At 45.7% G+C, this 18,107-nt stretch overlaps 1 protein-coding gene across 2 annotated transcripts in view; it reads left to right on the forward strand.

The window, feature by feature from the left end:
* The window catches only part of LOC122489153 (cytidine monophosphate-N-acetylneuraminic acid hydroxylase), a 104,366-nt gene that overhangs the window by 48,958 nt on the left and 37,301 nt on the right, over positions 1-18,107 (forward strand). For both annotated transcript variants that reach the window (XM_043590682.1, XM_043590683.1), the window contains 5 exons: positions 1,361-1,452; positions 10,260-10,369; positions 11,683-11,873; positions 16,160-16,307; positions 16,621-16,702. In XM_043590682.1, coding sequence (XP_043446617.1) covers positions 1,361-1,452; positions 10,260-10,369; positions 11,683-11,873; positions 16,160-16,307; positions 16,621-16,702 — 623 coding nt within the window. The remainder of the gene's footprint in view (positions 1-1,360; positions 1,453-10,259; positions 10,370-11,682; positions 11,874-16,159; positions 16,308-16,620; positions 16,703-18,107) is intronic.

Below are 18,107 nucleotides of genomic sequence, written 5' to 3' on the forward strand. Positions count from 1 at the left end.
ATCGGAAACAGGCTCCAGGCTCCGAGCCAACAGCCCAGAGCCTGACGCGGGGCTCGAACTCACGGACCGCGAGATCGTGACCTGGCTGAAGTCGGATGCCCAACCGACTGCGCCACCGAGGCGCCCCGAAAAGAATATTTTAAAAGTCTAGATATAACGAAGCTTGAAAAAAAAATCAGCAGAGTTCCCTTATATGTCAAATACGCATTTTTAGGGGCCCCCGGGTGGCTCAGTCGGTTGAGTGTCTGACTTCGGCTCAAGTCATGTTCTCACGGTTCGTGGGTTCGGGCCCCGCATCGGGCTCTGTGCTGACAGCTTGGAGCCTGGAGCCTGCTTGGGATATTGTGTCTCCCTCTCTGCCCCTCCCCCACTCATTCTCTCTCTGTCTCTCTGTTTCTCTCTCTCTCTCAAAAATAAACAAACATTAAAAAATGTAAAAAAAATTCATAAAACACATTTTTAGTTTACAACCTCTCATGTTTCTGGTCTGAGACATATTTGGTTTTGTTTTTAAATTCTTCAACTGTCCAAGGAAAAGACTTCGCTGCAAACACTAGCAAAATAAAGAGGAAAAAGTTGAACTGTTTGTGTCCCATCCCCAACCCCCACACGCCTTTCAACGCTCCGGTAAGAATGGAAAGAAAAAATCAGTACACATCCTGTTTTTGTTACAGTCTGATTCTCCTTCGGGAGTAGGGCTACCAAAGTGAGCAAATGAAAGTACAGAAATCTTAGTTAAATTTGAATTACAGATCAGCAAAAGATTTTCAGCATATCTCAAATACTGTGTTTGATGTAGATATATTTTTTAAATGTTCTCTATTTGTCTGATATTCATATTAACTGGGGGCATTGTTCTATCTGGCAACCAGGCCCTGAAATTTTGAGCTATAAGGAAATCCTTCCTCTTCGAAACATGAACACTTTAGCTGAAGTTTGGTTTGGTACACTGTTGGCAGAGGTCAAGTGTTGTCGATCAGAAACATATATTTACTACTACGTTCTTTCCTTGTGTTGGCTCCCATTTGGATCTTCTCCAGCGAACCATCCCTGAAGACCACTTTATTCTCTTGGTTCTGTTGATCTGTCTAGACACGTGTCATCTTAGGACATGGAACTGAACGTCACTATTCATTTATTCATTTATTTTTTTTGGCTTCATTTTTTTAAAATCACCTACTGAGGATGATTACATATTTCCTTGGGTACTGAGTATTCATCTATTAGTGATTTTCCTTTTATATAGTTGGTGCTCAAGCCCCTCATTTAATTTGATCGCCAAGTAATGCACTTAAGCTTAGTGAGATTAATTATCATTTTACCATTTCACAAACCTCAGTACAGTGTCTTTTCCACGTAGGTCTGTCAGATGCACAAAGCACAACTGGAGGTTGGATGTGAGCACCATGAAATACGTCAATCCCCCAGGCAGCTTCTGTCAAGACGAACTAGGTAAATGGCATCAGGGATGAGAAATATATTCTGCTGTGATCGTTACTGGCATCCTTTTTTGTCAGCTTGTGTCTCTACTCTCACTTGAAGCTTTGGTAAGACGGGTGAGAGAGCGCCAGGTCCAACGAGAGGACATTTCCATGAGGTGGTGCCTAGGACAAGACTGTGACCAGCTAGGGTCGGGGGGGGGGGGCTATGACAGGTCTTTTGGAGGCCGTGTTTGTGAAGATACGCAAGATAGATGTTCGTGCACGTGACACTCCGAACGATGATGATGAAACCTCACCTTTTGGGCTGGGAAAGAAAGTACTTCAAACCCCACAGCTCTTTCTGGCACCGATAAGAGGCTGCAGTGTGTGTGCGACTCTCAGTACACCCCCCTTCAACTTTCTGCTTCCCCTTCTGGAGCAGAAGGGCTTGTCTAAATATGAGTCACAAGGGCTTCGGTGGACTCATAAATGCGTTTCTGTTCTAACTTACTAAGCTGGGTTTTAACAGTAGAAACGTTACATGTTAGAACGACTGTTTCAGAATGACTGCTGCAGGAATAACGGATAGTTGTGATCGGGTGGGGAGATCACAGAAAGCTTCATGCTCCCTCCTGTGTCATCAGTTTTGGGCTTGCCTGTTAGCCCCCCGTGCGCGCATGCTCATACATGCACACGCACACACACACACACACACATACAGGATCTGGCACCTGTTAGCTCCCCATGTGTGCATGCTCACACACACACACACACACACACACACACACACACAGGATCTGGCACCTGTTAGCTCCCCATGTGTGCATGCTCACACACACACACACACACACACACACACACACACACAGGGTCTGGCACCTGTTAGCTCCCCATGTGTGCGTGCTCACACACACACGCACAGACACACACCCAGTCTGGTGTTCATACAGACCCTTCCTAGACCTTCATCGCCTGCTTAAATTATGCCCCCATTCCTCTGAACCCTAAAACAAGGAACCCCCTTGAAGTGGGTGTCCACACTTGCTGTCTGCCCCTCCCCTTCCCACTGTGGTGGAGCTGCGGCCCCACCACGGCATGGACACGGCTCCTATCTAGGTCACCAGCCCCTTCCGTGTTGCTCAATTCACTGGTCACTCCGTTGTCACGGTACCCAAAGCCAGCGGCATATAGCCCAGTGGCACGGTCTTTTCCCTCCTATCTGGGGAGCAGCGGTTTCTGCATTCTTTCCTATGTGCTACCTTACAGCTCTGTGGGCCACAGGGGCAGCACACGTCTCGGCAGCTAACACTATAGTGTCAGCAGAGCTGTGTCCCTTTCTGGAAGCTCTGGGGAAGGATCCGTGTCCTTGCCTTTTCTAGCTTCTAGAGGCCCTCTTTGTCCGTCGTCAGAGCCTTGCATCTCTGGGGCTTATTTCTATAGTCACATCTCCCTCTGACTCTTCTGCCTCCTGCTTACAGGTTTTAGGGTCTTTGGGATATATTGGGCACACCCAGATAATTCAGGATATTCTCCCTAGTTTAGGGTCAGCTGATTAGCAACCTCAATCTTGTTGGCAACTTTAATTCCCTTTTGCCATAGAAAACCTAATTTACCCATCGTTCCTGGGCATTAGAATGTGGACATGTTTGGAGGCCATAGTGCTGTCCTTGTCCAGGTTGTCAGCTCCCACCTAGAATCCTTAGTTCTACAACCTTCCAAGTCTCGTCTGCTGTACGATCCCTGGAGGAGGAGGAGGAGGAGGAGGAGGAGTCAGAAGAGGCTTCCAAGGGGGCCTCTGAGGAAACCACCCAGAAAGGGGGCATTTTGAAGAAATACTGGAGGACCCAAGAATATCTGCCAAGAAAACCGAGAACTCAAACATAGAAGAAAGCACCACATCAAACAAACAAATAAGAAATAAAATTCTGTTGCTTAAGAGGGGATAGCATGCATTGAAATCGTTAAAGAGCCTATTCCTGAACCCAGACACCTGTCACCACTATAAAATGTCTTCAAGGCTTAAACAAAAACAAAAAACAAAACACTCTCCTGATTTTTATTCCGACCACCCTAACTACTTTTCTCAGGCTCCTCTGCTGACTCATCCCCGGCCAGACTTTTGAATGTTGGAGCGCCCTGGGACTGGCCCTACAGCTCCCTACCTATAAGCTTCCCCTAAGGGATCCCATCTAATCCTGTGACTCTAGATGCCGTCTTTACTCGGATGAGTCCAAAATCGTTCCCTCCAGATCTGAGCTCCTCCCTGAGCTGGCCACCTGCCCACCCGTATTTCCACACGGACTTGAGGTCGGGATCCCAAGCCAGCACAGTCAGGACAGACCTCTCCATGCCCGCCTCCCGCACAGCCTTCCCCATCTCCATAAATACCCGCCCAGTTGAACAAAGCCCGAAAGTCGCTCTTGACTTTCCTGTTTCCGTAAACTCCCACATCCAGACCGTTAATCGGTTGCTTCTATGCCAGAGCATCTCAGAACCTCTGTATACCGCGTCCCTCTGAGTGCAAGTCCGTGCCCTCTGCCGTGTGGGCGGCCGCTCTGCTTCCTTGCTTGCCTTCTGCTGTCTGTCCATTCTGCTTACAGCACCCGGCCTGATGTCGTAAATATCCAGGTCGATTCACTTCGCTCCCCTGCTCAAAACTCTCCAGACAGCTTCCTCTCACACTTAAGAATGTGAACACCTTTGACCCAGCGATTTCACATCCAAGGCTGTATCCTCAGATGCACTGATGTGTAATGTGTATCTTAATCACTGATGTGTTGAAAGCTATGGCTATAAGAATGTTCATTTATAGTACTTACAAAAAAAAATTGGAAACAACTTAAACGTTAGCAACAATTCTAGTATATCTAAGAGTGATACGAGTGAAAAAACGGAAAGAATAGTACTGATTGTAAAGCAAAATAGGGGTGCGTGCGTGGCTCAGTCAGTTGAGTGTCTGATTCAGTTTCAGCTCAGGTCGTGATCCCAGGGATCACGTGGGATCGAGCCCTGCGTCAGGCTCGACCCTGAGCGTGGAGCTTGCTTGGGATCCTGTCTCTGTCTCTCTCTCTCGCAATTACAAAAAAAATTTTAATTTTGTGAAACTAAATTCTTTTAAATTTTTTGAAATTAAAATTTTTTTTAATTTTTTAAAATAAAAAGATTTAATTTTTTAAAATTAAAAAAATGTTAAATATTTTTTTATAAAGCTGAGTAGAGGTCATCAACATTACATATAGTAGGACCCAATTATGAAAAAGGACCATGTACCTAAGCGCGTGCCGGCAGTGTGGGTGGGGGCTGACTTACCACTGGTTACCTGTGGAGGGAGCTGAGCTGGGGGGCTTCCCACGTGTGCCTCCAGACTGGGGGCTTTGAGTATGCTACCTCTATATCCTTTTTAGGCTCAGATTACTGTGACCCTAGCAGATAACATAGAATATCGGGGCCACTCTTGCTCATGTGTCTTAACGAGACCAACTCCAAATCACTTTTGAAAGAGTCTGACCTATATGGCCAGGTTCCCCCACGAGCAGAGGGGTCACTGACTAGGGTACGAACTTCTTTCTGTTCACCGCCAACCGGACAGGATGTTGTTCTGGGCAGAGTTGCTGATTGCTTTGACTGGAACTGTTTCCTCCCGTGCCCCTCGAAGGGACGTCTGCACCCCTAACTTCTTTTGCCAGTAAACTCCCCACCCCTGTGTTGACCTGGCCCAGGAGGCCTGCAGATCGCTGTTATCAGGAACTGGTTACAAGTGCTGTACAAATACTGTGAGGTTAATTTGGCGGAAAACTGATAAACAAAAGTTTGCGCCTGATAAAGTGTTTGCCTAAGTGAAAGAGCAATAGACTGTTGCCCCTCGTGAGTCTGTAACCACAAATCTAGAGCCGCTTGGGGTCTTATTCCAAACCTCTCTTTTGGACAAGACCTGTGGAGAGACAGGATAGCAAAATGGTTAAGGGTGGAGGCAGTGGGGCCTGACAGCCTGGGTTCAGATCCTCACGCGCAAACACACAATTAAGTGACTTTGGGCGTATTTTCCATCTCCTTGTGCTTTAGTTCCCTCAAATGGAGGTGATATCAGTGGTAGCTGCTTTCCCGGGTTGTTGTCAGGATTTTCAGGGTGAACATCTGTTAGATTCCCTCGGTACACGGGGCCTAATGATTTATCTGTACACGTCTATCTGGGGTAATCTGCACGTGTCCCGCAGCCGGGGACCGCAGGAGCAGGGAGGAGGGATTTCCCAGCAGCGGGAAGTTGGGTCCACTGGAAAACAGAACGACGATCTGGGAATTAACATGAGGGCTGATGTCCGCTGCCCGGCGGCTGGCAGGGTAGTGGAGGACTGGAGGCAGCGAGCCCCAGGAGGGCTTCTTTTGGAGCCCGTATGCAATCTGCCTTTGTGCAAGGGGCAGAGAGACCCTTACAGCACTTGCTTTGGGATCATAGTTAAGAGTTGTAGACTTTTAGTTTCTTCTGTTTCTCTTGGGGGGAAACGTTCTGAAGGAGAATCCTTCAGAGTGGGTATCAGTGCAGTTTTCTGAGAGACTCTCATAATACTGTGGTATTTTCTACCTGATTATTTGCTAATACGTTTTGTTTGTCCGGTGCTGAGCTCTCGTTTTAACTCTTCATTCCTTGAAGGTACAATAATTATCACGATAATCCTGTGATTCATAAGATGTCTTCTCTGTGCCAGGCATAATGCTAGACACATTGGGACCTATGATCTCATTTAATCCCCACAACTGTATGACGGGTGTATCGCATTTGTATTGTACAGATCAGGAAGGAAGCCCACCATGCTGACAATAAGCAGCAGAGTCAGGATTCCACATTCTCTTTATTTCATGACACCATCTTCCGGCAATCACGTAACCTGGAAATGATAATAAGATGTACCTTTATTATACCACGCACATTTTCATGAACATAGTATAATCATAATGGTGCTCTCAGGCATCCTTTGTGCATTCCTGATTTTATTAAGAAAGCCAGTTGTCTTTCACTATTAAATAAATTGATTATTATTAAGATATTAATAGTCTTTCATTAAATTCTTAAGCAGTATTTTAAAGGTATGAAAATAATAGAGTGGCCACCCATGTGCCCAACATCCAGCATAAGACCCAGAACGTTACCAACAGAAGACCTGGGTCATATCACATGTACCCCCATCCCCCAGAGGCAATCACTCCTCTGAATTTGGGGTTTCAGCATAGCTGATTTTTTTATGTTTATTTATTTATTTGGACAGAGATAAAGAGTGTGGAAGCAGGGGAGGGGCAGAGAGAGAGGGAAAGAGAGAATCCCGAGCAGGTTCCATGCTGTCGGCGCAGAGACCGATGTGGGGCTTGATCCCACAAGATCCCATGATCCCGTGAGATCATAACCCGAGCCATAATCATAAGTCAGATGCTTAACTGACTGAGCCACCCGGGCACCCCTCAATGTAGCCGTTTTTAATTATTGTATTAGTTAGACTCACAAAAGGAAAACCAGTGCCATCCCCAAATTAGGATAATTTGATGAGCGTGTATTCACAAAGGGCTTTCTTTGTAAGTTGTGGATGTGAGAGAAACACAGAGAAAGTGGAGTAACCTAGCATTGATAGCAACCAAATTATCCATCTTTAGGCCCAAAGGGATGAGGAAGGGAGCAGTTTCCAGAATCTGGAAGAGGAGAGAGTCATAAAGGATTGGCTTGCAAGAGAGGAGCAGCGGCCTCTGTCAATGCCCAGAGCTATGTCTGTGGCCACTCATAATTGCAAAGGGGGCATGGGAAATCATGATTTTTAGATAGGCATAGCATCACTCCTCAGGAAAATGAGGATGCTAATAGGAAGAAGGAGGGAACAGATTTTGTGCAGACCACCAACAATGTCTGCAACAAAATCACCTTACTGGGAAGGAGCCAGAGGAATAAAAACCCCAACCTCACTGAGTCCTGTCACTGTCTCATCCTGGGGCTTTGCAGTGGCCAAACTCATCTGGAAGGGGAGACTCTGGGAGCCCTTCTATGTGATCCAAATAAGTCAGCCTCCTGACGTGGAGAGCAGGTGGATGAGGGAGAAGAAAGGTAGAGAAGAGGAGTCTGTAAGGATGAACGGAAGCCGTCTGGTGCAGTCATGTTTCTGGTTTCTAAAGTGCTCTTTTAAAAATGAAGAAGCAGCACAGGTGCCTGGGTGGCTCAGTCGGTTGAGGGTCTGACTCTTAAGGTTGGCTCAGGTCATGATCTCACAGTTGTGAGTTCAAGCCCCGCACTGGGCTCCGCACTGATGGTGCAGAGCCTGCTTGGGATTCTCTATCTCCCTCTCCCTCTGCCCCCCACCCCACTCGTTCTCTCTCCCTCTCTCCCTTAAAATAAAAATGAAGAAATAGTAAATTTTACCTTTGGCTTATCTTGAGATAATTCTATATTTAAGGTTCCCAATTTGAGGTGCCACATCTGGGCAGGAGCAGTGTCTAGGTTGAGAGAAAGTTGTGTAGCCTCAAGAGAGTCTTGGGAGACATGCAATTAAGACCATTAACTAAACAGTTTACTCCACAGGTATTTAAGGAATGCCTGTCATGAGTCAGGCATTGTTCCTGGCACGCTACTGATATCGCAGAGAACAAACTCCAGCTCTCGTGGAGTCAATAATCTTGTAGGGGAGGCAGGCCAGAAGCAAACAAGATAAGAGTATGTGCAGTGACGCTAAGGGGTAGGAAGAAAAATAATGAGAGGTAGGGGGTTGGAGAGTGCTCTTTGAGATAGAGTGGTCAGAAAGGCTTCTCTGATAAGGTGACGGGTGAGCCCCAACGAAGCCAAGTGTGGGCAGTGCTGATACTGGGAGAGCCTTCCAGGGAGACCATCTACACAAGACATCAGTCTGTCAGGGGCAGGGAGAGAGACTACCAGTACCTGGCCATGAGGATAAAGCTAGGGACATGAGTGAGAAAAACAGACTTTGGGGAGGTAATTCTTTAGGTTTCCAACTTCTTCTTTATTATGGTCACTCGGGATGACCTTGAAAATTGAAGTTTGACAGCATGTCTAAGTCTTTGTTCACACCCCTGAGGAAAATCCTAAAATGCATCCTTTTTCATTTTATGGGTAATTTTTGCCTCCGTTTTTTCCATAAGCAGTTGTCTTAAAGTGAGTGTAATTAATATTCATTTGGAAGGTGTGGAAAAGATTTCTTTTTTCTATATACTTTGAAGAAAGTGGGGAAAATGCTTGACTTTGAGGAGAGAGCAGTGTCACCATTTCCACACGGACCGCATTGGTCTAGGACCTCATTTGCTTTCATTTAGCAATTAATAGACTTGCTACAATTTGTTGGGATGCCTGCGTCCTTGGAGGCAGCTAGGGTTGACAAGAAAAACACTGAAGAATGGAGTAGTCAAGTGAACTTGCTCGAGGTCACCCAGCTGTGAAGCTAACAAGTGGGGAGAGTGAGGGTTCCAACCAAACAAGGCCATCTGTCTTCGGAGACCGTGCCCGTCAGCAGTTTGCCACTGGCCTCCGAGACCACGGTGAGGGCCCTCAGATACAGTCCTCCCTTCCTCCAGTGGATTCTCCCCATGTGTCTCACAGCGTGGCCTTTCTAAAATTGAGTTCTGATTTTAATACTCCTTTGCCATGGCGGTTAGGTATTGCTTTCAGCTGTTGTAACGGAAAACCCAAGTCAGAGTGGCCTGGTCACACCGGGGGTTGTTTTTCTTATTCTGCAAGAAGCTGGAAAGCAGACAGTCCTGGGTATCATGGCCGTTTCAGAAGTTTATCAAGGAGCCAAGTTCCTTCTGTCTTCCTACTCTGCCATCCTTAGGATCTGGCTTTTTCCCTCAGCATCCCAAGATGGCTCCTGTTCCCTCAGGGGAAGCAACCACTTTCCGAACAAGAGAAGGGAAAGACGAAGGGCAACTAGTGTGCTTCCTTTGACTTTGTCCCTCTCTGTCAGGAAAATCAAAGTGTTTCCGGAAGCCCACTTGGGGACTTCTACTCACATCGCACTGGCCAGAGCTGTAGACACCGTATGTAGCACTATGTCGATGGCCACTCATAATTGCAAGGGGCCCTGGGAAATCATGATCTTTAGATGGGCATATCAACACTCCTAAAAAAAAAAAATTAGGATGCTAACAGTAAGAAAGAAGGGTGTAGGTCACTGGTAGGGTGTGCCACAATGGCTTAAAATTCGTCATTGACCTCTCATTGCTGCCACATAATAAAATCCAAATTCCTCCTTAGCATGCTGGCTAGGGTCCTCTATGATGTACCCTGGCCTTCCTGTCCATCCTGCCTGCCTCCGACACTGTGTTCCTGGGGCATAAGCCACCAGTCCCTTTGTGAATATCAAGCTCACCCCTCCTCCACGCCTTTGTGTGTGCTGCTCGGTCACCCCTTTTCCTTCACATAATCCTATTTCTTTTGTCTACACCAAGTACCCAGTCTTTCAAGTCTAGCTGGAGCACGAGTTCCTATTAGAAATCTGCTTTGAGTCTCAACAACCAGATTAGGTCTTCCCTCTTGCACGTTCCCATGGCACCTCGAACTCATCTGTATCATTCATTCATTTAATTGTAATGAAGTTGTTTGTGTGCATCTCTGTGACTCAGCTGAGGTCCCATGAGTCCCTTAAGTGCAATACGAACGAGGCAATGAATTGGCGTTGCCTGTCTCCAGCCCTTGTCCGGGCAGATGTTGTTTGACACAAATGACTGTTGTGTCTTGTTTTGATTTCCCTTTGATTTTTGGTACTCTGTGTACCCGGGCCACACATTTCTGTCTGAGCAATTGTTTTGTACAGTCGTGTGTGTCGTGAATACGTGTCTCTTCCCTTTTGGTTCCAGTTGTTGAAATGGATGAAGAAAATGGACTTTTACTTCTAGAACTGAATCCTCCCAATCCCTGGGATTCAGAACCCAGATCTCCTGAACATTTGGCTTTTGGAGAAGTGCAGGTAAGGAAACATTAAAATTGTTATGTTCTTAAGAACAAAAATAAAACTAAGATGTCCATTTATGTGTGTGTGTGTATATTATATATATATATATATATGTATATACACATATATATAATAAAACTAAAATATATAAATATGTATATATATATATATTTATATCCTATATTACCTCAAATATTCTGAGGGAGCTATTTAGGACATGAAATAAAGTTCTTCTGAACTCTTGAGCAAATGTTTTTAGGAACCTCCACAACTTGATAGGAATCGCAAGGAAATATATTCAGAAAAAAAACCCAACGAAACAACAACAACAAAAATCCATGAGCAAACAAAGTTCCAAAGGAGAGTCATGCCAAACTATTGGAGAAAGTTCGGAAGTTACCTCCGACGCCAGATTGCTGTCGGATAAGATGGCCAGCTGCATATTTCTGTATTTTTCCCTTTTACGAACCTTCCTGTGTACTCTCCTAGCTTTAAAAGAGAGTTTCCTCCAGAGGAAACACTTTGACAGTTTGGGAGAGGTAATCAAAAATTTGTTTTTCTGGAATATTTGGGAAGCGTGTACTTATTTGAGGGAAAAGGAAACCTGTCAAGAAGTAGGCCCAGTGAAATGAAATGTGATCGCCTGCCTCCCCTCCCGCTCCGCGCTGGCTTTCTACACCTTCTCTCTGCTTCTGGGTGTACTTCCTGTTTGCCGTGGATGTGCCGGACCGTGGGAAAGGACTGAGGAATTGAGCTGGAATCCTCCAGTCAATGCCTGTTTCTCTGTCATTGTTTATAGCTATTCTCAGAAGACCTCGACATCTTGAGTGTGGTAGCAGGTGATTTAGAAGAGGAATTCTTGCAAGCCACATGGCAAGCCACCCACCCAACCTCACCGGAATCATTCATTCCTGTACCTCTCCACAGCCACTCTGGCATGTAAATCCCCAAGTGTCTGTCGCATCACCTCTAACTGCCTTTCCTCGTAAATCGTGCCCTGAAGGACTCGGCACAGAGGGCAGTCTGCGGCGCTGATTATAAGTGAGCATTTAGGAGCTAATTGAAATAGAGTAAACCTAGGTAGGTCAGTTGCTTTGGCACCTAAAACCAACCGGGAGAGTTTCTATCCCAACGAAGCAGCGACCAGTCACTGCGAGCTATGTTCCATCTGAAGTCTCTTGCTGAGTCTCCCTTGGGTCCTCTGTCCCGATCACGCTCAGGACAGGGTTCTCCGGCCAAGGGGTGTCGGCCAAGCGGCACAGACCTTTCGGCTCCCTGTTGCTGGCCGGGAAGGATTCCGTCACCTGAATCTCACTGTCTTCCAACAGATCACGTACCTCACCCACGCCTGCATGGACCTCAAGCTGGGAGACAAGAGGATGGTGTTTGACCCCTGGTTAACGGGTCCTGCGTTCGCCCGAGGCTGGTGGCTGCTGCACGAGCCTCCGTCTGATTGGCTGGAGAGGCTGTGCCAGGCAGACCTGATTTACATCAGTCACATGCACTCAGACCACCTGAGGTAATGAAGGGAGCGAGTGCGGCGGGAAAGGCCTAGCGCGGTTTCAGGGGCTTTTGCAATTTTGGAGGTAGGTGCAGCTGGGATGAGAAAAAGCGGACTCAGGTCAGCTGAATGCCGACATTGGCGTGGCCCGATTTTAGCAGCGCGTGCACACTTCATACTGCCGGGAGTGAGGAAGGCCCCGGGGTGGGGAGGGGAGGGGGGCGCCGATAACCCTCTCTGCTTCCCACTTCCCCCTCTCGGGCCACTTGGTAGAAGTCTGCATCGAAGGATCACCAAAGCTGACTTCCTTTTTCAGTTCAACATTTATAGCAGGAGTCGGCACACATTTTCTGTACGGGCCAGAGCGTCGATGGTTTCGGCTGTACGAGCCGTGTGGTCACGGTCGCATCTGCTCACCTCTGTGGCTGTGGCTGTGGTTCCAATGAAATCCTATTCATAGACAAGGACTTGCGAATATCATACAGTTTTCATGTGTCACAAGGCATCATTGTCCTTTGGATGATCCCTTCGGCTATTTTCAAAAGGTCAAAACCATTCTTAGCTTGCGGGAACAGGTTGCTGCGGTTGGCCACCTGATCTGTAGCGCCCCGATAACCCCGAGCTCCCGGCTCTTTGCCCCTGAGTCAACCCGATCCAACACTTCATTGAAACCAGACCGGCATCACACACTGATAATGGGAACTGAAACTCCCCTCCCCCAGGAAATCAAAAAGGAAGAGAATTGTCGCTTATAAAGCCACACACATTTGCAAATGAACTATTTAGGAAAGAGGGAAGGCCATGGTCCCAATCTCTTGGTTAATTACAGGGTCGTTTTTCTTCTTCCTTGTTTGGAAGTTTGTATCACTGCTGCTGGGTCGCCCATCTAAACACGCAGCAGGGCCCACAGTGTTATAAAATGAAGCAACTTCAGCCTTTTTTCTCCTGCGAACCTCCGTGACAAAGTTCACGTGCAGGACATGCTTTGGTAGAAACGTCCATGGTTAGGGGCGGTATGTTGTTTGCTGGTTGACTGGCCCCTGGATTTTCTACTCCGAGACATGAATATGTGCTCAGTTAGTTATTTATTTTTTCAGGAAATGCTTTATAAATGTAATTAACTGGCTGAATAACAAGTTACCTGCCGGTCACTTACAAACTGATGACAACCCAGTATGCGGGTGCGGTGATGAAAAATCTCCGTGTCCACTGCACGGCGCCTTTGTCCCACACCATGTGCGGAAGCTGCGGCCGCACACCTCCGAGTTTCTGAGAGCCCTGGGTTCATGCACCGTGTAACTGCCGTGCTGCGTGCGAGTTCTTTTGTGTAGCCTCTACAGAAAGAGCAGGGTTACCTACATGAGGTGATGGCTGCACAGTGCCCATTCCAAGGTGCAGTTGGCTTTCCTAAAACCTGGTTGGTGGTTTATTCAGGGGAGCACACGGAATTTGAGGGAAGGGGAGAAGTTTTCATGTCATTTCGTCCAGCTGTGCCCCAACCACAGTTCTAAAAAGCAATTTCGTTTTCATTTCAGGGGCTTGTGTAGGTGAATTTGTCAGGCGTTATGACACCAGTTCTCAACTAGAGTGTCACAGCACGCATGGCCATGAGGTCTACTGCAGGCAGGTTATCACCGAAGAGTTACTGAAGCTCGTCGGGGTCACTCCGCGGAGGCTGGTTCCTTGATAACCCCTTCCATTTTGACTCTCGCCTAGTCAACTCATAATTTTTTTTAATGTTTATTTATTTCTGAGACAGAGAGAGACGGAGCATGAGCGGGGGAGGGGCAGAGAGCATGGGAGACACAGAATCCGAAGCAGGCTCCAGGCTCCGAGCCCTCGGCACAGAGTCCAATGCGGGGCTCGAACTCAAAAACCGTGAGATCGTGACCTGAGCTGAAGTCGGTCGCTCAATCGACTGAGCCACCCAGGCGCCCCTTGCCTAGTCAACTCATAAACATGGGGGCCGTTTTCTCCCATTTTTTGTCTCACCTTTACTTGCTGAATAAAATCTCCTGATATCTATCAATGTAGTGTCATTAGGAATATGGCACTAGGTCAGATATCTGTGGGTTTTTTCTACACTGTCCAGTTATGTTTTCCAGGTTAAATTGTAGGTGAGGAAGCCACTTCCAGATTAAAGAAACAATGACTTATTTTGTCTGTACATACCGTTCCGTAAATATAATTTTTATTTGAGCTAAAAACAAAAACAAGGGGGAAAGGCCAGTGCACTTTAGAGAGTAGTCTTTAGTCAAAGAAATGTGATTTCATTGTGTAAAGGGAGGGAGTATTGCAATAGATCATATTATTAATGGATGCCACTAAGAATTGTGAACAATCAAAAAAAATCAGAAAACAATAAAACATCCATTTTAGACTAATTTGTCCTAACCCCCAAAGTCCTTTAAAATAGAAGATTTGGGTGCTGAACCCAAAGATTGAAGGCACAAAGAATCTTTCACTTTTCGAATCCTTTGTTTTTAAGGAAGAAAATTTTCTGATTTCCCCCACCCCCGGATTCTGCTTTTTTGACTATCTTTAACACAGTGCTGGAACTTAAATACTAGTACAGTTATGCAGATTTTGCTTCTGCTTTTCCTGTGATTAAATAACCTATTTCTCCTGACATTGCACTCTGTACAAGGGTAATTTAAAAAAAAAATTTTTTTTTGGTATTTGTTTTTGAGAGAGAGACAGAGCACAAGTTGGAGAGGGGCAGAGAGAGAAGGAGACACAGAATCCGAAGCAGGCTCCAGGCTCCAAGCTGTCAGCATAGAGCCCAACGGGACTCGAACTCAGGAACTGTGAGATCATGACCTGAGCCAAAGTCGGACGCTTAACCGACTGAGCCACCCAGGCGCCCCTGTACAAGGGTGATTCTTAAACCAGACAGTACATTCATTAGAGTCTCGGATTGCCTTCCATTAGAGGAAGAGCTAGGCCTAGAATCTGAAAATGTGAATTTGAATACCAGTTTGCTGTTTCTTAGTTGAATATGCCTGGATATGTTTCCTCGCTTCTAAAAGCAAACGAAAAATTCAGAGGGTTTTTGGTAAGCGTTAAACTACCATGTGAAAGTGCCTGACACCATGTTTGACATGTAGATACCTTGCCACTTACTTGTTTATTATTCATGTTTCTGCCACACCCCACAGCGTACATAATTTTTTTTCTTTTTTTTCTTTTTTTTTTCTTTTTTTTTTTTAATGTTTATTTATTTTTGAGACAGAGAGAGACAAAGCATGAACGGGGGAGGGTCAGAGAGAGGAAGACACAGAATCTGAAACAGGCTCCAGGCTCTGAGCTGTCAGCACAGAGCCCGACGCGGGGCTCGAACTCACGGACCGCGGGATCGTGACCTGAGCCGAAGTCGGCCGCTCAACCGACTGAGCCACCCAGGCGCCCCCATAATTTTTTTAATATAATGATTGCTCAGTAAATGAAACTTGACTTAATCTATGTAGGTGTTCGAAAGCTACTTGGACGGTTCATGGTGAACTGAGTCGGGATTACCACCAATGTTGAATGTCGTTTCCTCTAAATTTGACTCTCTTGTCCAACTGGAAACGGACTCCCTGTGAGGACAAAGAACTTATTCTATATACTGAGGTGTGGCTAACAACCTTTGAAAGTTGAAAAACTGCCCCAGGGTCTCCTTGTCTTGTGGACCAGGCCTTTCTCTTACTGGGAGCTGCCACGTGGGGAATGAGGAAAAAAAAGAAAATCACAGAGGTCTTCCCCTACCAGCAACCTCTTCAGCATGACTTTTTTCCATCTTCTACCTTCAGTTAGAACTACCCACAGCATTCAAGTAGCAGATAGAATTTGCCCGCCTGGTTGATATACGTGCCATGGGGTATGGTCTGTTCTGACAAGGAAAAAGGAATCTTGTAGGAAATGCCCCTCACCTTTATACTCAGCTTTGAGGGAAAAAAGCCCTTCTTTTGGACTCTGATGAGAGTCTGTGTTTTCAATTTCTTTAAAAAAAATTTTTTTTAAATGTTTATTTATTTTTGAGAGACAGAGACAGAGCATGAGCAGGGGAAGGGCAGAGAGCAAGGAAGACACAGAATCGGAAGCAGGCTCCAGGCTCCGAGGTGTCAGCACAGAGCCCGACGTGAGGCTCGAACTCACGAACCGTGAGATCATGACCTGAGCCGAAGTCAGGAGCTTAGCCGACCGAGCCCCCCAGGCGCCCCTCAATTTCTTCTTGGTCAGCATGTTGGTATAAGGAACAAACCGTCTCTTCTACTGGGTGATCTTGTTCTGTCACTTTCAACCTTTCCATCCTCTGGTCCTAGTTACCCCACACTGAAGGAGCTGGCTGGGAGAAGACCGGATATTCCCATTTACGTTGGAAACACGGAAAGACCTGTATTTTGGAATCTGAATCAGAGCGGTGTCCAGTTGACCAATATCAATATAGTGCCGTTCGGAATATGGCAGCAGGTCAGATATCTACGTTTTTTTTCTCTACTTCCCGGTTATGCTCTCTGGGTTGAATTTTAGGTGAGGAGGTCACTTGAAGATTAAAGAAACAAGAGCCGATTTTTGTCTGTGCATAGCGTTCTGTAAATACCACCTTTATTTGAGCTAAGACACTTTTCCCCCCATTTACCAACGGTGTAACTCCATAGTACAGGATAATAATCTAGTTTTGGATGAAGGAGATTTCTTTCCAGAGGAGGTGACAGCTTTCTCGAATACTGAATTAGAAGCCAAACTGGCATACACAGTTGTTGCTTTTATTGTTAAATTCCAGGTAGACAAAAATCTTCGATTCATGATCTTGATGGATGGCGTTCATCCTGAGATGGACACTTGCATTATTGTGGAGTATAAAGGTACTTTCTTGCCCTCATCAATAACGAAAGAGAAAAATGCTCCTGGAAGGAAGAGGGATAACCATCTTCTACTATCTTCGTTTCCCATGGAATAAAATGTATTCTGTCCTTGCCTTAGAACAGTGTGCTATCACTCAGATAATCTTTCCAAAGAACGTATTACCAGTAATGTTGTCTATGTAGTGAGAGGTGCAAAGCCTTTTCAGAAGGCAACAGATATTCTGTATATCGCATATAGTAATTTCTTCAAACTGCCTTTACCGAATGTCTTACGTTTTGAGATTTTAATTCCAGTGCAGTTAACATACAGTGTTATATTAGCTTCAGGCGCAGAATTTAGTGATTCAACACTTCCATACATCACCCTATACTCAACACAGGTGCGCTCCTTAATTCCCATCACCCATTTCACCCATCCTCCCACCCATCTCCCCTCTGGTAACCAGGTTTGTTCTCTATAGTTAAGAGTCTGTTTCTTGGTTTCTCTCTCTCTCTCTCTCTCTCTTTTCCTTTGCTCATTTGTTCTGTTTCTTAAATTCCACATATGAGTTAAGTCATATGGTATTTGTCTTTCTCTGATTGACTTATTTTGCCTAGCATTATACTCTCTAGCTCCGTCCATCATTGCAAATGGCAAGATTTCATTCTTTTTTTATGGCTGAATAATATTCCACTGTATGTTACACATTCACGAATCGGACATTTGGGCTGCTTCCATAGTTTGGCTATTGTAGATAATGCTGCAATAAACATAGGGGTGCATGTATCCCTTTGAATTAGTGTTTTTTTTGTATTTTGGGGGTACATACCCAGTAGTTCTGTTACTGGATAATAAAGTAATTCTATTTTTAGCTTTTTAAGGAGCCCTTGTACTGTTTTCCACAATGGCTACACTACTTTGCATTCCCACCAACAGCACAGGAGGGTTCCCCTTTCTCCAAATCCTCGCCAACACTTATGGTTTCGTGTGTGTGTGTGTGTGTGTGTGTGTGTGTGTTTAAGTTTATTCATTTATATAAACTTACATGTTATAAGTTTATAATCTCTACACTTGGCATGGGGCTTGAACTCATAACACCAAGATCATGAGCCACATGCTTCTCCAACTGAGCCAGCCAGGCACCCCTCTTGTATTTTTTATTTTAGCCATTCTGATAAATGTCTTACTGTCTGTTGAAATATTATCATGTAATCTAATCATGCACTTCTGCCTTTCATGTGGGAAGATGGCTTTACTGCCCTAACAAACATTGAATGGAATTTGTGGAAGATTGAGATTTCTGTTGATCCCATCACGCTTCCTCTGCATTCTTTGGGCTCAACATCTAGAGATAATTGACTGAGGAAGTAAGCTGTCTGTGATCCTGGAGTGAAATCAAGCTAATTGTCCTCATGGGACATCCAG

This window comes from Prionailurus bengalensis, chromosome B2, assembly GCF_016509475.1.
Source record: "Prionailurus bengalensis isolate Pbe53 chromosome B2, Fcat_Pben_1.1_paternal_pri, whole genome shotgun sequence".
Lineage (NCBI taxonomy): Eukaryota > Metazoa > Chordata > Mammalia > Carnivora > Felidae > Prionailurus > Prionailurus bengalensis.